At 38.1% G+C, this 26,441-nt stretch overlaps 1 protein-coding gene across 1 annotated transcript; it reads right to left on the bottom strand.

The window, feature by feature from the left end:
* Positions 1–10,889: 10,889 nt before the first annotated feature.
* On the bottom strand, positions 10,890–24,545 carry ELP2 (elongator protein 2). The gene is made up of 10 exons (XM_088985915.1): positions 24,120–24,545; positions 23,910–23,997; positions 23,185–23,270; positions 22,448–22,601; positions 21,886–22,046; positions 21,125–21,802; positions 17,357–17,678; positions 12,739–12,956; positions 11,800–11,977; positions 10,890–11,485 (listed from the first exon to the last, which is right to left on the bottom strand). The coding sequence occupies exons 1-10, from the start codon at positions 24,255–24,257 to the stop codon at positions 10,989–10,991; spliced, it is 2,520 nt and encodes an 839-aa protein (XP_088842041.1). The 5' UTR covers positions 24,258–24,545; the 3' UTR covers positions 10,890–10,988.
* Positions 24,546–26,441: the final 1,896 nt, after the last annotated feature.

The raw sequence follows: 26,441 nt of genomic DNA, 5'->3' as shown, positions 1-26,441 counted from the left end.
TTCTAATGAAAAAAAAACACCTTAAACCCTATAAAACAAATTCCCACTTTTAAGTTTTCAAAATGTGTTATAAAAAATACAATTGATAGTTGTGCATTAGGTCGGGGTGGTATTGGATTAAGCTAAGGGTGTTCACGGTTCGGTTAATCGAACCATGGGCAATTTTTGCAAATCGAATTGGTATCACCACTTTTTCCATTTCTCTAAACCAATACCAAACCGATACCACCGGTTTCGGTTTTTGACTGGTTCGGTTCTTCATTTTTTTGGATTTTTTATATTATAATATATATTATATAAATATATGTGTAATATTTCATTATAAATAATAAATGATATAGAATATATTATAAATATATATAATATATTTATAAATAAATTATTATAAATATAATACATGTATATATAATGAATAGATATTTATATATAATATATAGAAAATATGTGACATATATTAAATATATATAATATATATAAACATATAAATATATATACCGATTAGTTCAAATAACTGCCAATTTTCTTGTAGGTTAACAAAAATCGAACCAATCCTTCATTTTTTCAAAAATACCGAACTGATTAAACCCTATTCGATTGGGTCAGGTTTAGAAATTACATGTTACTGAGTGGGGTTAGTTAGTACCATGTTATCTTCTGAAAATCACTTATTTGGGAGGGAGAGGAGATAAGATAATCAAGTTTGTTAGCACGGTGTCCGTGTTTGCATAGAATGATTGTCATTGACAAATAGAGCACCTAAACCATTGTGATTCTGCTACATGGGGGACCATTTGTAGACTGTGTTGGATTTTAATCTCATAAGAGATTAAATCCAATGGGTTTGATTGGTCAATTACATGAGAAATTGCACCTGTACACTTGTTTGAAAAAATCAAAATTTCTCTTACAAAAACCCAGTTTTGAACTTGTCCCACATTGGAAAATTATAAATTTTGTTTTCAATATTTCAATAGGAGCTGATTTACACTCCTTAGAATTAGTAGAGGAGAGTATGGGGATTCGATACCGTGCAACACGTGTGCACGCGTGTGTGTGGCGCAATGAGGCGCTTTAGAGGCGCACTTTGCTCGCACCCGCGTGGCTTGCGATGGGCGGCTTTGGTTTTGGTACGTTGATGACCGTTGATCACCATTGATGAGATCAACGGTCACGATTCGATCGGGTGTAATCAAGAGGCACAATTCAAAGTTAACAGTCACCAACTATTAACAACTTTTTAAACAGTCACAATGGTTGAAATTGTGACTGTTCAATGTGCCTTCTCTAAACCAGCACCTACCTTTTTCTTATACCTCTTCACAAATTATTTAAGGAGCATGAATCAGACTCCAAAACACACAATTTCGAAATTCACTATCTCTCTCTCTCTCTCTCTCAGTCCAGTCTGCTACAGTCTACAGAAGGTTTCTTTGGAGACTCTTCAACTTTGTTGGTTGCAGATTCTCGCCCAAGGCTCTATTGTATCTTGGGAATGAATTTGCCTGTAACCCAACAGCAAACTCAGTAAAACTGAGTGGGGGCAAATAATGTTCTAAAGACAGTGTCTTCAGATGCGCCTCAGATCTTCTCCTCCAAAGTTACAGTGACCCCATCTTCCCCAACAATTATAGAACGTTATTCTGCAATGGAGGCGGAAGCAAGCATGACTTCGATCAAAATGATGAACCAAGATCTTGTTCAACTAGACCAGTTTGATGGAGCAAATTTTAGCCGATGGCAAGACAAGATGATCTTCTTTCTGACCACACTAAAGCTATACTATCTGTTGGACCCGAATTTGCAATCACTTCTTGAACCCATTGACAAAGACTATGAGAAACTAAAGAAGGAAAGAGCAAAACGGGAAGATGACTCACTTCTGTGCCGAGGACACATACTGAATGCCTTATCAGACCGGCTCTACAACTTCTACAAGGAACTTGCATCTCCAAAAGAAATCTAGAAGGCCCTGGAATTCAAATACAAGGTGCAAGAAATAGGTGCGAATAAATATCTTATTGCAGAATACTTTGACTTCACCATGAACGACCATAAATCTATACTGGAGCAGGTTCATGAACTACAGGTGATAGTCAATAAAATTCGATCCCTTAACATCATCCTTCCTGAATCTTTCCAAGTGGGAGCAATCATTGCCAAAATTCCACCCTCTTGGAAGGATTACAGGAAGAAACTTCTGCACAAGGCTGAAGAACCTACCTTGGAGCAAATTCAGCAACACCTTCGTATTGAAGAAGAGTCTCGAATTAGAGACAGTAGGGATAAGACACTGACCGGTATGCTGAACTCTAAGGTAAATTTTGTGGAAAACGGATCGAAGAAGACTAACCCTGCATTACAAGTAAAGGAAAAGGATGGGAACTTCAAAAAGAGTAACAATAAGAAAGGATCCTGCTATGTTTGTGGAAAGAAGGGGCATTATGCTCGAGTCTGCCGATATCGGAAAGGCGGAACAAAGTCTGCAAACATGGTAGAAGACAATCTCGTGACCATGATTACTGAAGTCAACATGGCAAAATTGTCTTCTGGATGGTGGTTTGATTTAGGCGCCATAGTCCATGTTTGTAAAGACAAGTCTTTATTCAAGACATATGAAGAAGTGACTGGTGGCCAGGAGGTACAGATGGGAAACCAAACATGTGCCAAAGTTGCTGGAAGAGGCAACGTAGAGTTGAACTTCACATCCGGAAAGACACTGACTCTCCTGAATGTTCTCCATGTTCCTGACATTAGAAAGAACTTGGTCTCAGTAAATCTTGTTTGTAAGAGGGGATTCAAAGTTGTCTTTGAATCCGACAAAATAATCATATCCAAGAATGGGATGTTTGTTGGAAAGGAATATGGTTGTAATGGTATGTTCAAATTAAGTATTAATGAAGGAAAAGTTTCTGCTTATATTGTTGATTCTTTCTCTTTATGGCATGATAGATTAGCACACTTAAATTTTAAATCCATAAAGAACATGAGCAAACTATGTATAATTGCTTACAGTAATGAATCAACTGGAAAATGTGAAATATGTGTAAAATCTAAAATGGCTAAGAAACCTTTCCCTAGTGTTGAGACAAATTCTCAACTTCTAGAACTAATCCATTCTGACATCTGTGAACTCAATGGTGTATTAACTAGAGGAGGCAAGAGATACTTCATAACATTTATAGATGAATTTTCTAGGTACACCTATGTTACCTTATGAGAACTAAGGATGAAACCTTTGACATGTTTAAACCATATAAGACTGAAGTTGAAAATCAACTAGAAAAGAAAATTAAAATCCTTAGAAGTGATAGGGTGCTGAATACTTTAAAAATGAGTTTAATTCTTTCTGTGAAGAATTTGGAATAATACATCAGTGTTCTGCTCCCTATACCCCTCAGGAGAATGGCCTGACTGAAAGGAAAAATAGAACACTTACAGAAATGATAAACTGCATGTTGTTAAAAGTTAATGCACCCTTAAACCTGTGGGGAGAAGCACTCCTAACAGCCTGCCATTTACATAACAGAATTGTTTTTAGAGTTAACAACAAATGCCCATATGAATTATGGACAGGAAGAAAACCTACTTTAGCATATCTAAAAGTGTGGGGGTGCTTATCATATTATAGAGTTCCAGATCCTAAAAGAACCAAATTAAGACTCAGAGCTAAGAAAAGTATGTTTATTGGATATGCAGAACATAGCAAGGCCTATAGACTTCTAGACTTAGAGTCCAACATAATAATTGAAACTAGAGATGTTGAATTCTTTGAAAATAAACTGTGTTCTGAACCTGCAGAAAATGAATCCACAGAAAATAATAGAGAAACTCAGATCTCAATACCTATTGATAATAATGAGACTGAAAGAAGAAATGACACAACTATAACACCTACAATAGGACTTAGAAGAAGTCAAAGACAAAGAGCAGAGAAACACTTAGGTTCAGATTTTATCTCTACTCAGTCAATTGTATTTTTGGTTGAGGCTGATAGAGAGAAGATTTTAAATAAAATACCCATTGTCCTAAATATTGAAAATGATCAAAAAACCTATAATGAGGCCATGACCTCTAGAGATGCTGTCTTTTGGAAGGAAGCTATAAATGATGAAATAGATTCAATAATGTCAAATAACACATGGGTACTAGTAGATCTGCCTCTAGGATCAAAACCAATAAAATGTAAATGGGTGTTTAGAAGAAAATACAACACTGATGGAACTGTGCAAACTTTTAAGGCTAGATTGGAAGCCAAAGGATTTAGTCAAAAGGAAGGGATTGATTACTTTGACACCTATGCACCAGTGGCTAGAACAATTTCTATTAGAACACTTATAGCATTACCATCCATTTATCACTTATCTGTTCATCAAATGGATGTTAAAACTGTTTTCTTAAATGGTGATTTAAATGAAGAGGTTTACATGGAACAACCAGAAGGATTTGTTCTTCCTGGAAACGAGAAAAAAGTCTATAAACTGGTTAAATCACTATATGGATTAAAACAAACACCTAAACAATGGCATGAGAAATTTGATTCTTGCATTCTAGCTTTTGGTTTTTAACATAATAGTGCTGATAGATGCATCTACTCAAAATTCACTAAAAATTATGGAATAATTGTATGTCTTTATGTGGATGATATGCTTATTGTGGGTACAAATATGGTTGACATAAATGAAACTAAAAACTACTTATCATCTGTTTTCAAGATGAAAGATTTAGGAGAAGTAGATACCATCTTGGGAATAAAAGTTAAAAAGTATAGTAGGGGCTATGCACTAAGCCAATCACATTATATTGAGAAAGTACTTGAGAAATTTAAGCATTTAGGTTTTAAAGAATATAGCACCCCATATGATTCTAGTATAAAAGTAGTAGAAAATATTGGTAGAGCAATTGCACAACTTGAGTATGTTAGTGCAGTAGGGAGCTTGATGTATGCTATGCTTTGTACCAGACCTGATATTGCATTTGCAGTAAGTAAACACAGTCGGTTTACAAGTAATCCCGGTGCAGAGCACTGGAAGGCAATTGGGAGAGTTCTTGGGTATCTCAAGAGAACCCTGAAACTTGGTTTGTTTTATTGTGATTATCCAGTTGTACTAGAAGGGTACACTGATGCAAGTTGGATTACCGGTAATGGAGATAACAAATCCACATCTGGATGGATTTTTGTCCTTGGTGGGGGTGCGATCTCTTGGGCATCCAAGAGACAAACTTGTATATCTCACTCGACCATGGAATCCGAATTCATAGCCTTAGCGGCTGTTGGAAAAGAGGCTGAATGGATTAGGAATTTATTATTGGATATAAAACTTTCACCTAGTCCTATGCCTCCAATTTCCATTTACTGTGATAGTGAGGCAACTCTGTCAAGGGCCTACAGTGGTACCTACAATGTTAAGTCCAGACATGTAAGTCTGATACATGAATTTGTTAGGCAACTGATTCAAAATGGAGTCATCACTATAACCTATGTGAGGTCAAGTAAAAACTTGGCTAATCCTCTTACCAAGGGTTTAGCCAGAGAATTGGTAAGAATGACAACCAAAGAGATGAGATTAAAACCCTTTACTTAGTCACCTGTAATGGTAACCCAACCTGAACTGAAAATCCATTAGTATTGAGTTTAATGGGTAACAACAAGTTACAGCAATGTGATTATTAGCACTGACATTGAGAAATTTCCCATCACAACATAAACAGTGCTCTCCGTTATGATGAAAGGTTGAGATAAATTCTTAATGAAGTTCTGAAATGTGTCAAATAACGGAGCACATAGTGGAACTTCACCTATGTGAACATAGAAGTGGTGCCGCTTCTCATGAGGGTTTGCGTTTGCTCTCGGGATTGTTCCTGAAACCAGGAAAGAAGCACATGACCGTAACAGTGCTGAGCAAAATTTGAAACTCTTGCAGAGACTGAACATTTTTATGTGTATAGGTGTCTCCGGTCTGTGTTGAGAGTAGTTGGTTTAAGGTCTTACCACCAATAACTTTGATAAGGCTCTGAGATAACTATACTAACAAGAGGTTTAAGTTGATAAACACCTTTTGTATGCATAACTGTGTCATAGTAGTTTGGATTGAGAGAAAACTATGTAATTGATCAATCAATGTGTGGGATTGTTGGATTTTAATCTCATAAGAGATTAAATCCAATGGGTTTGATTGGTCAATTACATGAGAAATTGCACATGTACATTTGTTTGAAAAAAATCAGTTTTTCTCTTACAAAAACTCAGTTTTGAACTTGTCCCACATTGGAAAATTATAAGTTTTGTTTTCAATATTTCAATAGGAGCTGATTTACACTCCTTAGAATTAGTAAAGGAGAGTATGGGGATTCGATACCGCGCAATGCGCGTGCACCGTGTGCGCGCGTCTGTGTGGCACAATGAGGCGCTTTAGAGGCGCACTTTGCTCGCACCCGCGTGGCTTGCGATGGGCGGCTCTGGTTTTGGTACGTTGATGACCGTTAATCACCATTGATGAGATCAACGGTCACGATTCGATCGGGTGTAATCAAGAGGCACAATTCAAAGTTAACAGTCACAAACTATTAACAACTTTTTAAACAGTCACAATGGTTGAAATTGTGACTGTTCAATGTGCCTTCTCTAAACCAGCACCTACCTTTTTCTTATACCTCTTCACAAATTATTTAAGGAGCATGAATCAGACTCCAAAACACACAATTTCGAAATTCACTATCTCTCTCTCTCTCAGTCCGGTCTGCTACAGTTTACAGAAGGTTTCTTTGGAGACTCTTCAACTTTGTTGGTTGCAGATTCTCGCCCAAGGCTCTGTTGTATCTTGGGAATGAATTTGCCTGTAACCCAACAGCAAACTCAGTAAAACTGAGTGGGGGCAAATAATGTTCTAAAGACAGTGTCTTCAGACGCGCCTCAGAGCTTCTCCTCCAAAGTTACAGTGACCCCATCTTCCCCAACAGACTGCATACCAAGCATTTGTGCTTTTGCTGATGTGTTGACATGAGGTATCAAGTAACCTTGCATTCGTAGATGAATCTTACTGCATTCATTTTGTCCTCTACTATACCCCATCCATGAGTGTCGAGTCATGGGCCCATAATTCATTGATGCAGACCATCCACTCAGACTCAGTGGGTCACCTCTATATTACTCATTTGCTTCCAACGAGCTTTTCTTTCGTCTCTTAACCCTGCTCAGTGTATTAATTAGGACACTCACACTAGTCCATTACTATTGTACAGGCAAAAGAATTGCAATGACAGCTTGTTTCTGGCGTGGAGAACTTATTTCATGCATCCAGCGGCCCACTGGCCACTGGATGAGTCCTAAACTCCTACTAAAAGCTGCTCTTCTCCTTTGCCAGATATCTGTTTGATCAGAAGACCTTTATGGCTTTAACCATCTTATCTCTCCTTTATTTCTCATTTGCTCTTTTTTCCGGCTTTGATAGATTTCTTTCCACCAAAAACCAATTAAAATGAAAAGCCAGAAAAGATACAGTTCTCAGTTCTGATATTGTCTTCACAATGAATTTTGCCTGTTAATCAGCACTCAGGAGCTTTCTGAAGATGGATTCTTTGAAAATGGGTCACATGCATGGAGGAGAGTTGCGAAGGCCCAGATCCCCCACACACATCCACCAAGCTTCTGTTACTGAGTGCATTTGAGCCGCAGAAAAAGAAAAGTTCTGTACTGATGATATCTCAGTGGTCAGCACCACAACTCTGTTTCTTCGTTAACCATCAAATTTCATTACATCACCCTGTTACTAATTCTGAGATGATCAAAAGGAGGTGCTCACATGTTAACACCCGTATGTGAGCCCCTCTGTGAACCCACATTGAACCAAAAGTTCAATACCAAGAGGGGCTCACAGAGTTGTTATAATGGGAGAGAGCTGTGCAATGTTATTGCCACTCTCTTTCTTACTTAACCATTTTTCTCTTTCTGTTTTTCCATCTCTCTCCGCTCCTTTTCTGTATCGTATGATGTATGTACCTGTCGGTGAAAGAGGGCCAGTCTTTCCATTATTTTTTCTTTTTCTTCAAACTGAGAAGTGAGAATGGCATATTATCGTTTATGCTTTGCCTTAAGAAGAAAATTGAACTGTCAGAGAGTGACTAGGCGGGAGATTTGTATTAATGAATGAATCTGTGTGATCGTTGGACGTTTCTGCTCATTTTTGCCAGGTTCGTCTTAATTGGAAATCAACAAAAAAAATATTATAAGGACCACAGTTCTTGGTTGAAAAAGCTTTCACGTAGGACAAGATTATTCCTTGATTATCCGTCATCAAACTCGCCCCATCTACATTATTTGAACGGTCTTTGCCGCAAGAAAAGGTTGACAGATTCTTCATCCTGGATTATGTGGTTCTGGAGCACTGTTTAGGTGTTTGTTATTGACTTGCAGCTACAGTTTCTTCCTACCCATTTTAGTTGACAGAGCCCTCTATTGTTGAATAACAAAGTCTTGATGGCAACCCATTTGTACCACCCTGTTATCGGTCTCCTTGAAACACATTTGGATCAAAATCATCTTGAGTTGAAGGATCAAGTGGCCATTGGCCCTTGAGACCCAACATAAGGAATGCAAGTTATTTGACCAATGTATAACCACTACCATTATATATATATATATATTTTTGAAAAAAGCCCAAGGCAAATCCAAGGTGGAGATAGAAACTCCACTAAAGTGGACCGAGTGTGAGTAATGGTACATTAAAGTGCAAATTTAGCCACTTAATTGATGAGCAGCATGATTAGAGTTCCGTAGTAAATAAGCAACTAAAAGATTTGGAAGGCGATATGCTCCATGGAGGTTGTGAAGAATCCTCCAACAAGAGATTAATCAGAGTCTAAGCATCGCCTTTTATAATAGCAGCTGAAATGCCCCAAGATTGGGCAAATCGAAGTGACTCAAGGAGTGTCATCTGCCACGGCTTCAGTAACCAAAGCTGAGTTGGGTGAAAGAGGGATTGCGCGAGCGCGTGGCACCATCAAAGTTTATCTTTACAAATCCGTGGAGGTCTGGTCCAATGCCGCATAGATGGCAGATAAGGTTCAATATTTCGATACATATCGGGTCTCATCAGTGGCTTATCGATACACTCCTGCAGGGGATGTTTGGGGGTCTGATTTGGTTCAGGGGTAGACGTGTCTTAAACTGATCCCTCTGAACCAGTTTCAAAGAAAAATTATAAATAATAGAGCAAAAATATGCCCCTATCAACGTATGGACCTATATTGAGAAATGGAGTTTGTAGAGATCTTGCTGATAGACATTGGTTTGCAAAATGATATGCTCGTTTTAAAATGTAAGTAGGACTCCAATTCTGATTGGCAAAAATAAGGGCATTCCTTGCTAGCCAAAGGTGACATACAATACCTAAAATTTTGACCATGATTATTTTTTTATTAAATAAAATTATTTTTATATTTGTATGTATTTGATCAAATCACAGAATGTTTAAACTCTTGCAAGTCGACAATGGTAAACTTGGCTTGGATGGAGACAAAGGACTAATATAGCAAGCTCTTAAGAGAAAACTTAGCTCTTAAAAACACTTGTCTGAATTAGGAACAATTGGGAAGAGCCAAGAGACGTTGCATCGTTTGCATGGATACGGTAATTGGTAAACCTATGATGCTGGAACGGAAAGGTAGATATCGAAATAACTTTATCTAATCGAGCCCCCCAGCTCTTAGAAACGCTTGTCACAACCAGGAAGCATTGGGAAGAGCCAAGACATGTTGCATCATCCACATGGCCCAAACTCAGTGTAATTATCAAGTAGGGTAAGTAAACCTATGATGCCAGAATGGAAAGGTATGATACCAAAACAACTTGATGAATGTCATGTGATTGGTTACTGCTTGTATGATACCAGTCAATCGATTATAAATTTTTCCAGTATCATAGTTGAACTCTATCAATTTATTCCCATTTCTCTTGTGCAAGGTTGTTTATGAGAAGGTACTCTCTTGTTATACTCTTTGTTGGCTTTACATGTTAACAAGGGCAAAGTCGTAATAGCTGTTGGATTGGCATCTATTAACTCCCTTACATACACGGGGAAATCTATAATGTGTTCCACTATTTTGCTTACAAATTGGCTTAGTTGGGCAATCAATGTTTTATTTCAACGAAGGACCAAATTTCATGAAAAAAAAGCTGGCAAACTAGCAGAGGCTTAGTTTGAAAGGACTACAAATACAAATATGTAGAGTGCAAAACCTTGTATTTTGTATGTATTTGTACTCTTTCCAAACTAAGCCTTTTAAAGGGAACCTCCTCCTTCCATTCGAAGTTTCCAACTATTGAATCAATGGCTAAATCTAGAGAAGAAAAGAGTCCAAATGTAAACTGTAACGAAGAATTCACACTACACTTGAGATTCTTCAATTATTCATATTTCAATGACTCGCCGAATGGTCATGGTCCAGATTTCAGAACCAAACTACTGGAATTCAAATTCAAACGTCTGGGTCGGCTATTGAATAAGCTCATTGGCTCTTACTGTTAAAACTTCCATAGGACGGATTGTTAGGTGCGACTAGGAACATTTTGTTTCCAAATTAAAAAGAAAAAAAAAATGCCTTACTTTGACTAGTGCAATTTGGGCTGGTAGGGTGAGTCGTCGGACCAACCAAACCTTACCTCACCTGAGCATAAGGTCACAAACACTATATCGACACTGCTAGAGTTGGTCTGAAAAGAAGAGGGATTACACAAGTAATATGTGTTTCCTAATGTATACAGATGCAATAAGTAAATTGCATCGCATCCCAAAATCACCTTTTGGGCAACTACTTTCCGATTATTTCGGCAGTGCCAACTGGCTCAGTCGCTATGGTCTCTGACTGGTTGTAATGGAGCCTTGGGGCAACAATTTGTATGGAATATTAACTATATTTCATGTCAATTTATCATCTTATCAAGTAAAAATAAGTGTTGTATACAACACAAGGACAATACCCAAAAAACTACTTTAGTCCACTTTTATATCAAACACCCTCACACAATTATCAGCACCACAAGAACCAAGCTGTAGGGATCCTCCATCTCCACTCTCTTCAGAGTTCGTCCATGCCAAGCGCTGCACAGTGGAAACATGACACATGAATGGGTTGAACCTTACTGCAAGAGAAGCATTGAATTTTGGCAGTGCTGTACTTTCACCATCAGTTCTTCCAAAAAGGCTCCAAAGTTCGATTAGTCCACTTTCCATTCCAACTGCAAGAAACCCATGATTCATAGAACGATTGCGACCAATCCAAGATAAGGCAGTTACACTGCTGTTGAACTGTGGCAAAGCCATGAGCTGCTTCACTGAAGATCCATTCTCTACTACAGCCCAGATCTTCACAGTTTTGTCCCTTGAGCCTGTTGCAAACTCATAGCCAAATGGATTCCATGAACATGTCCATATTATTCTCTTGTGCGCCTCCTGCCTTGCAACAAGATGATATGAGACTTCATCTGCCCCTGGGGTTTCAAAACCAATGAGTCAGATGTACTATATCATGCTTAACTAAAGATAGTCTCAACAAAGTAGGAATGTTCCTCTGGAGGAGGATCAAGAGAATATGAAGAGAAACCCTATAATATAATGTGCTGAAAATTCAATTCTTTTAGTTATTTCTTGCATTCATTTGAAGGCATCATTCTTGACTAGTAGTACATCTGCCTTCATGGCAACATTTAAGAAATAAAGAAGCTATATGGAAGAAAAAAAAACACTAAGATCCTACTGACAGCAAATTATTAGACAGTTCTGTAAACTAAAGAGACCAATTTACCTGTCCTTTTAATTGAAAAGACTGAGAATTGACGATCCCTTGAGACAGCTAAAAGTAAAGAGTCATCCCAACAAAACTCTATCTGTGTAACTGTTAAGCTATGAGACTGCAGGCGACCCACTGCCTTCCAGGACCCCACCTGCCATAGCCAGATTTCTGCCACCATTGCTGATTGTGCCTGCAAGATAGATGGTAATTTACAGTGACTGGATAAATTAATACAGCATAGTCCAACAATAATTGAAGAACAGTTACATGTGAAAAAAAAAACAATATATAGATGAAGCCTGCCTATTTAAGTATACTATTGTTTAATTACCAGCACCCTTCAGAATGCATTTTTCTTTTAAATGCAAGAGGCAAAAAAAATTCATATACAAGGGATAAAGATAAGAATCTGATGGGAGGGAAAAGACTCGAATGCTCATAAAACCTATTGATGTGATTTCTAGCATTGAATGAACCAAATCATTAACATCAATGGATAACGTAGAGAACAGGACTGTGGATTTGTGGAATCTCCACTTAATTGAATTGAACTTTATTCTATTATGACATCCATTAGCATTAAAAATTTAGCACACAAGCAATTTGATGTGTAACCAATGAATGCTTGTGACAGCTACAAGAAGTGCATGAAAAAATATAGCAAATGGAAACAGAAGCTAAAAATTAAAATAAGTAACCAGCAACGAGAGAATACTTGATTACCAGTTCTGGTAAGAATAATTATAGAATGGTAAAACAGATAGCAATTCAGAAAAAATGTCCCTAAGGGAGTAAAGCTGAGTGAAAAATAACCTGTGTCTAGTGTTGCATAATAATCCAAATGGGTTCCAATACGAGTCATCTTTCTAAGACTTGGAATGAAATGCTGTGCAATACAGCAACACAAATTAAAGAAATGGAAACAGAAGTTCTAAGAAGAAAATTGAATACCTTACATGACGAGGCAACAAGCTTCCCCTGATGATCACAGCATAGAGAATATAGCTCATTCCCATGGCCATAAAGCTTATGTGACTCTGGCCATAGTGTATGCCATGCTAGTTGCTCTTCAATTGGGGGCTCAGTCAAAACAACTGGCACTGCATCCGGAATTGTTTCCAGAGTGTCTAAAGCATCATTGCTGTTTCTGTCTGAGACCTCGTTTGCAGCTACATAGACAAGCAACCCATGTAGTCATACTTGATTGGTTAGCATATAATGCCTACAGAGAGTTGCACAGAATTTGGATCTTGCATCAAAGGGTAGCAGAAGTGATGTCCTATCAAATGCCAATGATACCAAATCCAAAAAAAAAAAAAGAATGACAATGCTTTTCTTTTAATATAAAAAGAGAATCCAGGAACAGACATTCCAGAAATGCACAAGTTTGTACTTGATGGCAACAACTCATGTTTGGTAATATCATATCCTACATACTAATGGAAAAAATCAAACTTAGGCACTCTATATTTTCTTTAGAAGTTTTAGAATACATCAGTAAGGTGTGAATTAACTGATCATACAAGAAGCGTTTGGACAAAGAGTCTTTTCTATTTTTCTTCAAAAAGTAGATGGCATTTTTCATCTGATGTATAAATTTGTAGGGTTCATTTTAATTTAAAGTACTTTTTTTAGAGAGGAAAAGTGGGGAACACAAAGTCACAAACTCCAATAATCACTAAAGCAAATAAAATAAAAGGAATTATTAGACAACAAAAACTCGCTGGACCCTAAACCATGACCTTCATTGGCAAGCCAATCAGCTGCAAAGTTTGCTTCCCTGTACAAGTGGGCATACAGGACATTCAGCTTCCACTTGCTGCAAATCAAATAAGATTCATTAATGATGCTTTTAATACTCCAAGGAAGGGTATCCCACCCCTTCAGACAGTCGATTACATGCTTTGAGTCACCTTCAATTATAACATTAACGTTGGTAAACAACTTTGCCATAGCATAGGCTTCAAAAGCTGCCCAAGCTTCTGCTACATTAATGAAGAAAAAGCCAACAGATTTACTACAAATTTTGAGGATGTGCCCTGATTCATCCCTAGCTATACATCCAATGGCTGAGGACCCATCAAATTTCCTTGAAGCATCAAAGTTTATTTTGATATATGCGGTCCTCGGGGTTTCCCATCTCACCCAAATTCTTTTTTTAAGAAGTAACCCCAGGTTTACCCTCATTTAACACTTTAAACTCTAAAGCCTCCTCTCTAGCCTTATCAGAGACAAGGGAGGCAGAGATCTGTTTTTAAACAGCTTAAAATTTCTATTTTTCCACCATCTCCACAGGACAAAGGCCATCAGCTCTCTCAAATTTCTTTCTTCTGTCCTCTATCATTTTGGATTCTTACTCACCAGTCTAAAATTGAGTTATCCACATTTGAGGGGGCCAAATTTGAATTTTCCAAAACTCTCCAGATTTGCCTAGCATAATCACAGTTAAAGAATATGTGAGTACTATCCTCCCTCTCCCCCCAAACCACACAATCTTCATCATTGTTTAGACCCCTTCGCCTCAGGAAGCTCTCGAGGAAATTCGATTTAGAAAAAGAAGGAACCAAAAACACTTTATTTTTGGGGGGCAATTAATAGTCCATTCTTTCTTAGTTCAGTAATACTGGGTGTGGTGTTGGAATTGGCCAAAGCTTAGACTGAATATGCTAACTTAATAGAGAATTCCCCTTCAGATTCAATCTCCAAATCAATTTATCATCCCTACCATTCTAGGGAAACATCATTGGCCTTATTTTCTTCCACAGATTATTCCAATTCTGGCTTTTCTTCGATCTTTGGCTTTAACAGAGGGTTATAAGACTGAAAGTTTGTATCTTTTTAGCTATTATCCCATAATTTAACAACGGATGTGGCACTAAACAGAACAAATGGAAAAACAGGGTTCATGTAGCCGACCCCATATAGTTAGAATAATGCTTAGATGATGATAATGATGATCCCATGCCTTCCCCATCTTCTTTTTTTTTTTCGAAGCAGGTAAAGTATTGAATTGTATTAAAGTAGAAGCCCATGTACAATGAGAGCCTGTACAATGGGAATATACAGTGTCAACAGAAGAAGGGCCCAGCTTGCAAAAAAGAGTAAAGTTGGACACCCATGAATGCCCTTTGTACACTTAACCAAGAACACAAAAAGCTTATATCCTTGTTTTTTACTGAAACTACACCAGAAAAAGAGTTGTAAAAAATTCAACTGTTCCTTTCCTTCCAGAGGGCCAAAGATGTCAGAAGGGAAAGTCCTCCAAAGCAATTTACCCTTGTTGTTCAAACCCTTAAGAGACCATCCTTGCAAGAGCTGAAGGGCTGAATCAGGTAGGCAAGAATGGACTCCAAAGCAGGAGAAAGCCAAATCCCACAGCTGGGAGGAGAATCTGCTGTAAATGAACAGATGGTTGGAGGATTCAGGAACTGCATTGCATAGAGGGCAAAGGATGTTCGGTAGGGGCACCCCCTTTCTGAGCAGCCGATCAGTGGTAAGATATTTACCCAACACAGCAGTCCAAACCAGAAAGGAAACCTTAGAAGGGGCATGCGAATTCCAGATCAAGGCCCATGGGAAGTCAGTACCCTCACATGGAAGCAAGTTAAAGTAGAATGACCGAGGGGATCCATATCAAGTATTAATAAAGGATATTGATCTTTTGAGACTCATGGCTCCTTGTTCATCCTTCTGCAAAACACCCTTTTCAATTGTTCATTCTTCTTGGTTTTTTCAATTAAAGCAATTTTCCCAATCCTACGCTAAGAATTAGGGCCTCTTACCAGGTCATAACACATGAAAATAAACACTTGTGAGATGCCTACAAAGAATGAAAACACTTCTCTGTAAGGATACTGGAGAGTTTACATCACTTTTAAAACTTAAAAGATGATACAAGAGAAAGGGGGAGGGATAAGCTCTCTTACCCCTCCCCAACAAATTACACAAGCTTACAACAATTCCTAAAACAAGTTCACCCTTCCCACCCCTTGTTTAGCAAGTACATCAGCAAAGGAGTTAACACTTCTCCTTACCCACTGAAATCTCACTTCCATATTCTGGGTCTGCCATTTAAACCTTCTTTTTTTTTCATTTACATAATGCCAGAACCCAATTTCCTCTTTTTGTAGCCAATTAATCACCAACTTAGAATCACTTTCAATGATCAATCTTCTAATGTTTAGCTCTTTTCCCCTTTGAACTCCTTCCAATACAGCCATAATCTCAGTTCTAAGTGAATTGTCTGTACCAATTGGTCCTGAGAATAATTGAACAACTTTTCCCTCATCTCTGAAAACACCTCCAATACCTAAATGACCCAGGTTGCCTTCATTAGTCCCATCAAAGTTCAGCTTAATGAAACCTTCATCTGGTAGGGGATCAGAGAGGCCTGATTTCAGCCTTAGAAGGAGCAGAGTCAGCCACTTCCTTCCAAATTGCTAGGTAGAGCATCTGTAGAAATATCCTCGAAATTTTCCAAGCATTTCACCCACTGCACCACTTCGATAGTAATGATTTCAGAGTTTACATCACTATTTTGTTATTTGTTTCTTATGTCTCCAGAATAAGAAACAAATAACAATACATCACTATTTTGTTATTTGTTCCTTGATGAAACCACACTTTTTTTTTTTTTTGGGGGGGGGGGGGGTGTCAGAGTATATAGGCTTGAGTTATAAAGCCAAACTGTTGGATAGATTCCCACTCCGCATAGTGGGATCTCTCCAATGCTGAGGTAGCTGCCATTTCTAATTTCTTATTCAATTTTTTAGATCAAAATGTAGTTTTCAGATGTGATGCATCCAGATAATATTCCAGAAAAACAAGTGATAAACAACGATAAACCATAACAATGGAAGGCACAAGACTGCATCACTAAGGCCACTCAAATAGCAACTGAAATGCCTATGATACAAATTCTGCTACTGTAACAATTAAAGTCTCATACAGCCAAGGCTACTCTAACATATATCCCTTTAGTGCAGATATGCCCATAAATGGGTTAATTTTTTCTTGTGTTGTATCACTATTTATCTTCAAACGTTTCAGATATGAGAATAAATGGGAAGTAACAATGAATCAACCATCAAGCTAAGACTCAACCAGATGGAAACAAAAACAAATTTAGTCTGACTTTAGCAGTTTGGTTTATATAGGTCAAAGAAAATGTGTGATCTGATTATTCAGGTCAAAGCAAGAAGTGCAAATTTGTATGTGACCATTTATGTGTTTCTGTGGGTGTGTGTGTTAGAAGAAAATAAAAACAGTAATAAAAGTTATGATTAATCAAGGAAAATATAGCAGAAAATAGAAGAAGTTCAAAGCAAAAGAGAAGAGAAGAAAGTGGAAGAAAAGGGAGATGGAGAAGAGAGAAATGTAATTCTCCCCAGTCCCATAATCGATCTTTTAAGAATATGAAATTACACAAATACCCTTAACAGGGCAGCAGCATAGTGAAAATAAAAGCAGTTAACAGAGGCCCACACAAGTAAGGCCCATCATCTCTACAGTCAGTGTTTGTGTATGTGTGTGTGTGTGTGAGAGAGAGAGAGAGAGAGAGAAAGAGTACCATGGACATATATAGGTTTCTGTGACAATCCAAGAGCAGACATATTTGCACCCAAAATTTGAATATCCTCTTGAAGATCTTCAGGAAAACTAGATATCTCCAAAGTGGCATGATTTAGTGTTTTCAAGAATGACAAAGGAGCTTCAAAAACTCTGGAAACTTTTTCATCTGCTCCACTGACAAAACGGTGATTCCCTTTTCCTTGAATGATTGCTATACAATTAATATCATGACCATGAACTTGAGGACGAGCAATTTCATGCCAATAAAATCTGTCTCCCAGGCCTACTTCATTTCTCCATGGAGCAAAAATACGAGCAGTCTGCAATATTCTAAAATTTCAATATTAGTATGCCGTCATTCAGTGAATTCAACCTAAATATACATGTAAATGATTCCATATTATCCAATTGTAGAATGTGAGACATTTTATCCATCTAATTTGAAAAGTACTAAAAACAGACTTAAATAAGTTTTCACAATAAATAAGGTGTTTCTTTCATATGCCTATGTGAGTGAAGACACACCCTAAAACTATATATGATGGAATAAGAAATTAAGAATCAAATGAATTCCCATTATGTTTTAATTGCAGACTAGAACTAGAAAAGAGGAAAACACCTTCATAGACATTGTAAAGGTTTTGATAAGACCATAAGTGTTAAAATATAATAATTTAACGACTATACTTTAGCAAGAGAGATTTGAGGAGTTTCATAACTTGAGAGACAACAGGACTAGCTGCATTATAATAATTTTTTATCAGTAAACTGCATCATAATAATTTGATGATAATGGTGCTCAAGCAGGCCTCTCATGGAGTTAATTCCTACTCTTTTCCTGGCAGCTAGGGACAGAAATGCTTTGATTGCTGATTGCTTTCAGATTGATAACAACCAAGTAGTGCAGAATCCAGTCTTCAGAAGAAATCTAAGTAACTGGGAAGTGGATGACCCGATGGAGCTTCTCACTGCCATCCATAAGGTCAAGCTGGTGCTGGATCAAGAGGAAAAGAGGGTTTGGAAGCCTGAAGCATCTGGGGTCTTCTTGGTGAAGTCTTTCTACAAATATTTCCTTGGCCATTCAGTATGTGTGCTACCTAGTTCAAAGATTTGGTTTCCTCAAATACCCTCAAAGGTCGTTTTGATGATCTGATCAGCAGTTACAGGTAAGTGTTTGACTGAGAATAGTTTAAATAGAAGACATGTTCAGGTAGGATCATTAAACTGTGGTCCCTGCCAGTCAGAGGTGGAAACTGCTGACCACCTTGTTGCTTCCCTCATGCCTTGTGGTCAAAATTTTGGAGCTCATTTTGTGAGGGAGGCAATGAGGAAGGAGTGGTAAACCTAAAGTTGCTATTGGATAACTTTGTGGGGTGACAGGTCTAAGGATAAATTGGACCAAAACTGGCATTATAGGGGTTAATCTGGAGGAAGGGGAACTCCATAGATTCGCTGAGATTTTGGGGTGTGAGATTAGAAGTTGCCAATTAGCTACTTGGGTTTACCTTTAGGAGGAAACCTTAGATCAGAAGGGTTCTGGAAGTCAGTCATTGAAAGATTTTTTAGGAAGCTAGCTCTGTGGAAGAGGAATTGTATTTCTCTAGGTGGAAGGATAACCTTGATTAAAGCCACTTTGGCGAACCTCCCTGTCTACTTCCTTTCAACCTTTAGAATACCCTGTAGAGCAGCAAGGAGCTTAGAGAAATACATGAGAGATTTCCTATGGCACCCAGGAGAGGAGAGGAAGTTTCACCTGATTAATTGGGAACAAATTAGAAAGCCCAAGGATCAAGGGGGTTTGGGAATAGAAAACCTTTCACTTAGGAACTCAGCTCTGTTAGGAAAGTGGATGTGGAGATTCCCTTTTGAGAGCAATAGACTGTGGCACAAAGTCATTGAGAGTATTCATGGTTTGGAGGGACCGATGGAAATGGTTGGGATGCAAAAGTTGCCCCTCATGTTTCTTCAACTTCTCCTTGGAAAGCAATTTATGAAATCTACCCTACCTTCCTTAATTCCATTCAACTTTATGTGGGATAGGGCAATAAAGTTCATTTTTTAGAAGACTTTTGGGTGGGAGAAAGCCCACTTAAAGATCTTTTTCCTTACCTCTATACTTTGTCAAATCTTAAAGGGGAAACTGTATGTAATTTGGGAACTCCTAGTCCAAATGGGGTCAATTGGAATCTGGGTTTCAAAAGGGGCCTCAGGGAAAATGAATGTGACTCTTTATTTCAGTTGTTGGATCTAATAGGACAAGTTCACTTGGACCCATCCTTGGAAGATTCCAGAATTTGGAAAGGCTCTTCAAATAGCCTATTCTCTTGCTCTTCCTTTTTAAGTGTTCTTGCTTCGCCTAGCATCCCAGTTGGGGATTTCCCTGTGAAAGAAATTTGGAGTAAGCCTATCCCCGAAAAAATTCAAGCTTTCTATTGGGAAATTTTCCTTGGCAAGGTAAATACTTGTGATATGCTGCAAAGAAGAAGGCCTTTTGCTTGCCTTTCTCCTCATATGTGCTCCCTTTGTAAGGAAAGTGGTGAGTCCCTGGTACATCTGTTATTATCTTGTTCCTTTGTGCATCACGTTTGAGAATTTTTTTGTACTCTCTTTGATTGCTGGTGGGCTTCCCCTCAAGATGTGGTAGGACTTTTCAACTAGACCTGTTCATGGGCCGGGCTCGGGCTTGCCTTTTGTTAAAATTCTAATTGTCCCAGCCCGAAGCCCAAGCCCGAAACAGTGTAAAGTTAGGCCTGAAGCCTGACCCGTGAACAGGTCTATTTTCAACCGAGACTTCCTAAGCCAACCAAAGAAAAGAGGGAAGGTTATGTGGAAAGCTACAAAGGCAGCTATTTGTTGGGTGATTTGGGAATAAAGGAATAATAGAATATTCTTGGAGAAGAGTAGAACAGTGGAGGTGATAGACACCATAAAAGTTAAAGTAGCTCATTGGGTAAAATCTTTGAATATCTTCTAGAAGTAAGGATGGAATAGAAATCTCCAGAAGGCGGTAGGATTAAACTGAATTTTGATGGAAGCTCTTTGGAAATCCGGGACTGTCAGGTATCGGAGGAGTAATCAGAATTTCTAAAAGGAGAATATTAGCTTTGTTCTCTAGACTGATTGGCATTGGTAACTCTCTAAAAGCTGAGTTAATGGCATTGCTACAAGGGCCGAAGATAGCTAAGCAGCTAGGACTGAGGCATATTGAGGTTGAAGGGGATTCCAAGGGTATCATCTCTTGGGCTAAAAACAATAGAAGTACTCCGTGGACTTTCAAACAAGTGATAAGGGAAGTGGAAAAGGTTGCAAAGGAGGTAGAGGTTGAATTCAAATGGGTTAGAAGGAGTGCAAATGGGCTAGCTGATTATCTTGCCAAACAAGGGGCTTTGAGGCAACAATTGTTTTGGGCTGCAATGCAAAGTAGGACAGAAATATGTACTAGTGTGGGAGCATTAATCCCATACACAAAGCTGTAAAATTTAAATTTAACCCTAAATTCAAATAAATTTCTCTTTTGCTGATCAAAAAAAAGAAAAAACGGAGCTCGTTTGGAGATCAAGGTTGCCTTCCAGCATCCCTTCAGGATCTACTAATCAGCTGTTACCTTCCTAGTCTGCCTAAAAGAGAAAAATTAGTAAGAAAAAGATGGAATGCAACGACAGGCAGAGTCAAGGTGCACATTGCAAATTTGCAACAACTATAAACCAGAAACACCGTAAACAAAGGAAGAAAAGCAAATCCATAGAACTACAAATGAATGGGTTACCTGGTCATGACTAACTGAAAGAATGTATTCACCAGATCGGGCCCATGAAATATCTGAAACTGCTGCATAATGACCAGATGGAACTTTCTGTGGTTGCCAGTTATCATAGTCAGAGCCAATATTTTTCCAGAGATGAAAAGACCCACCATATCCATGAGCCAGAATTGAATCTCCAGATGGGCTCCAATGGCCACCATAAAACCCTAGTGCACAATGACTTAGTTCCCCCACGGTAACTACATTCACCCAGATACCAGTTGTCCTTTCAGGTTGCCAAACCATCATTGTCTTGTCCATAGACGCAGATAAAATACTAAGGGGCTGATAACAATCATTTTCCCCAGCAGCTGCACAAGAAGGGGGTTGCCACTCCACTGAATACACCCAATCTTCATGTCCAATAAGCAGAGATTCCAGAGATATCTGATAGGATGAAGAACCAGCTACAAGCAAAGGACCTTCAATATAAGACATTAAGCCTATATGTTCTTTCCGGCATGGCACCTTGGGATCAGCTGAAGATACATTCAAAGTGATCTTCCATATCCGTATGCTTCTATCCTGAGATGAGCTTACAAGGAAAAGGCTATTCTTTTCACCATTTGTCCAAATGGGTAATGAAAAGTCCAAACTTCGGATCCAATCAGTATGACCTTTCAATTCACATGCATGAACAAACTGGAAAAAGAGAACTATGTCAACTGACTGATAACAAATACAAATATATAAGGAGAAGCAAAGGCACAGATGTGTTTACAAACCTTCCCTATCCTCTCCCCACAGTAAAGATGAACCTTGCTATCTAGACCCCCCATTGCTAAGACTATATGCCCACTACTCCCTGGCAATTCTGCTAATGAAAGCGCAACCATAGGTTTCGTGCCCACAGAAAGAGCTTGTAGGCATGACAATTTACAATCACCTACAATAACCACATGAGCATTTAACAAAAACAAGATCTAGTTGTTTCTAATGCAACAATGGCATTAAATACTCTGATTTCTTCTGAACCTATAGTGGATAAATTGCAAGTATTAGCAACACTTTCAGACATTGAGAGGCCAATTCTATTATATGGTCAGTTCTATTATATTGTAGAGAAAAGAAAATTAAATGCATGAAAAGTGAACACAGAGTCGATGGATGTTGGTGCTGAAAATTTCAACCACATAAACAGGACAACTTCTCTTTAGTGAATAACAACATCTGTAACAACTAAAGAGTAGGGACCATGCCCATTACAACACACTTTACTGAACCTTTACTATGGACACTTTACATGATCTGCAAAGCAGTGTAACATATCATTAAGTATTGCCATACCTCCAATAGTAGATGGAAAGATCATTTCCCATATATTAACAGTACCATCTGAAGAGGTAGAAGCAAATAGTGCAACATTGTGTGAAACCACAATTGCAGTGATGCATGTAACACCTTTCTTGTGCAGCTGTGGCACTTGTAATACATGTTTCCACTGTGAAAAAATAGTAAGCAGAAGCCAATTAGTTTTTTAAAAAAGAAAAGAAGGGGGAGAGAGAGAGGATCTGACCATGACATAGTCAGCTAGAATCCAGTAAACCACATCATCAGAAGAAACAAATTTTGAAGGTACGTGTCAAATGCCAACTGGCTACAGCAGACAGGGGCAAACTCTCAATAAAATCTTAAGTTGGTGGACAAAATTGACCATCAGAAAAAAACACAACAAGGACTTAGTGAGGTGTTCTCCAGTAGGAATTAAACAGATACCCACGTAGAAAATAATCCATCTGGAGCTACAATTCTTAGCTGCTAACTTGACAGAATATTCAGTTCTGAGCATCAAAATAAATGAATTGTCCTTTGGAGTTATCTTATAATGATGGATGTTAGCCTGATGAAAGACCTCAGACTATGGTAACTTTAAGAGAATGCAGTATAAGAAGCCCAAGATTAGGCTAGCACAATATGAACTTTATCAATTTGTATGCTTATTTGAGGAATAAGTGTGATACTTATGTCCTCCATGCAAGAGCTTACAAAGTTCAATTGTGGAAGAACTCCAAGCAAGTAAGTACCTTTCTGTCCTTAAGAGAGAATTCCCATAAAATGATGACACCATCAGTGTCTCCCGAAAGCAGAAAATGTTGTTCTAGATGTTGCACTGTGGAGAAAAATGAGATCTATTAGTTCAGAATCCAACTTCATTTAACTAGAATGACTGACACAAACGACCTCAAAAGTAGAAAATGCATTAAATTATAAAGTGTAGGATAGAACCCAGTTCCTCTCATATCTTAGGATATACTCCTATAATTATCAAGTTAAGCAGAGAGAGGGAAATGTAGATTGTCAACCTGTCATCATTTTCTGACCAGGCAAGTAATTTGCAAATTTCCTATCACGATGATGTATCAGAATTTATCTGTTAAAGTTCTTCAGTAGATTGATTGTGGTTAAGCAAGGATGGTGAACTGGGAACATCCCATTATTCAAGAATGATGAACACCCTCAATCATTAGACAAAAAGAATACATTTTTAAAACAAAAGTAACTTATCATTGTAAACAGAGGTATTTCTTGTCTTCTCACTGGGAATGTGCCGGTTTATAAAAAATAGGATGTGCCTAATCAACACCATTAAGCGTTCTTTCTCCAGTACACTGGTTGAGTTCATCAAGATATCGTGCATCAGTTTCTTTTTCTGTAGTGAACTTAAACTTGTTCCATTGAATGTTGTTGAACTTGCAAGACTGAAACTAAATAATAGCATACGTTCAAACAGGAACAGGAAAGATTATACCTTTAAATGCATCCTTACTACTTGGAAGCCATTGAGTACAGTTCACAACAGCCTTGTGCCCAGGAAGAGTAGTCAAAATTTGGGCAGTCTGTAGAAAATAATAAAGAAAAATGTTAACTCTTCAATCCAACATAAACAAACCCAACCTTAAGTATACGCATAAGAATCTGGCAGTGAGGTATAATTGAGAAGTAAAAGAAAATTTGGAACCTTGGGGGAGAAAATAGCGACTGCGTTTTGAGCACCAAAGGAGACTAAATCACAGGCGCCCCAGGAGACGTTGTTGACGATTCTATTGCACCCAGCTCCTATGAACACCGTCTCCGCTTCAACGCCATCCGAAGACATTGTCGTTTCATCAACTTCAGTGTGTGTGAGAGAGAAAGAAAGAATATCTTTTTTCAGCTTATACCAAAACAAATGGCTTGCAACTGCGGCGTCATCAATTAAACTAGTGATAGTAGAGAGGGAAAAGGATAGCAGAGACGATCGGCTACGCTTGGGCGTCGCTGCTCAGTAGCCGGTTTGGCGGCAGTCACCCTAAAGACGAAACCGTGGAGCATCCATCAATTTCCGATTCAGAAAGTGTTTGGATGCAGGGTTATCTTTTCCCCTTAAGCCTATAGACAAAAGCCCTGAACCGAACTGAGACCGTGTTTTGTATGCAGGTTTTCATTTTCTCATCAAATACGGATTCAGTAAGTGTTTGGTTGTAGAGAAAAATGGGATGAGAAAAGATTAGATGAGAAAGTAAATTTATTTTCCCTTTTTGGCATAGCATCATGTTTGGTCCAATAAAATTTGTTTTTCGGTGTTTGATTGTTGAGAAAATTTTGCAATATGCTTGGTTCTTGAGATCAAATATCCCGTAAACCTAATGTTTATGGGATGGCATGGCATAGTATTGAACGAAACTTGTCACATGGTAGACAAGGTAAGGATGCAAATAAATCGAATCAAATTCGAATCAGGGTATATTTGAAATTCATTCTGACATTGTTCATGGCAAATCTAACCCAATCCCAAGATCCGATCGGATCTGATAGGCCTCGATCTGAATTTGAATCCTATCGGTAAGTCGAATCTTCAAATCTAATTCGATATGACTTGTTTTCTTTTAAATTTAATAAATTATTAATAAAAAATAAAATATATCAATTTAAATAAAGAAAAAAAAAACAAAAAAAATAAGTATATTTTAATTATTTTCATCACATATATACATGTTTTTATAAATAAATAATATAATAAATTTATAAAAATGAAATATAAATAATTATAATTAAATAACACACACACACATATATATATATACACATATAACATATATCGGATCGGATAGGGGTGACCCGAATCTAATCTAATTTATGTTTGGATCCTATTACCTGATTCGATCTGATTCGAATATCCGAATAGGGGTGGTTCGAATTCGACCAAATAGGATTAGATCTGATCATGATCCCATCCATTTGCACCCGTACCATGTGGCATGCTAACATGACGAAATTTAAAAAAAAAATGTGAATATTGTAAATATGGCCTAATTATAGTATTAAGTTAAGGGCAATTTTCCTAAACTACGCATAAGGTTTAGGGAATTGATTAACTATATACTACTATTTTAATATTGTCTTAAAATACCCTAACCATTTCTAATAATTGTCCCACAATTCCATTCCTATTAAGTCTCCCTCGTAAGCCGTTTACACATGATTTCACATGTTTGATTTAATTTTAAATTAAATTCAAAATATACTTTTAGGCAAAGATCACCATCTTCTCTACTCAAATCAGTGGTGGCCATCATCCTCTCTCTCTTTCCCTATACTCCCAAAGATATGGAAACACTCATCTAGTTCCGCTCCCAGACCGATGCACACAACCACCTTCGAGCCAATTAGACCACTTGCAACATGGCAACCCCTGTATTCACAAAACTCAGGACACCGAGACCAAGAACAAGACGGTGAAGATATAGTGCTTCAAACCAAAGCGCACTAAGACAGGATCTCGCTCACTTCCCTTGTTTCATTTCTTTGTGTATTCTGGTTACATATAACAGAGGTGTCCAAGGAGATGAACGTGTTTGTGTATGTAACAAGGAGTGAACGTGTTTGTATCCGTAAGTTTTTCAAGCTGGAAGATATACGACGGTAAGAGTATCCCGAAGCCTCCTGTAGCTCTAGAGAGAACCAACTTTGTCAGCTTCTAGGTCCAACAAAATCCCACAAGCTTAGCCTCCAGCTTCGGCTCCAACTCTCGTTGATCACCAGACCACAAGAAGCCCTCCACCTCCGGCCACTCTCAACTCTCAAAGTGTTGTTTTTCGACTATCAACTTATTGGACGAAGAAGCTCTCTTCTCCAGCTCCGGCTCTGTCGATGACCGAACCACAGGTAAGAAACCTGCCACTTCAGCCAAATTCATGAAAAGCTCGATTCGGCTCGATTTCAACTGAGCTTTGAGCCAAGCTTCAGTCAAATTTACAGGCTTGATTAATAAACGATTTGATCTCAAACCTAATAAAGCTCA

This window comes from Nelumbo lutea, chromosome 4 (assembly GCF_056320005.1).
Source record: "Nelumbo lutea isolate HS-2025 chromosome 4, American lotus-T2T, whole genome shotgun sequence".
NCBI lineage: Eukaryota > Viridiplantae > Streptophyta > Magnoliopsida > Proteales > Nelumbonaceae > Nelumbo > Nelumbo lutea.
Note: the sequence above shows the minus strand (reverse complement) of the source record. Positions and strands in the feature narration are given on the sequence as shown.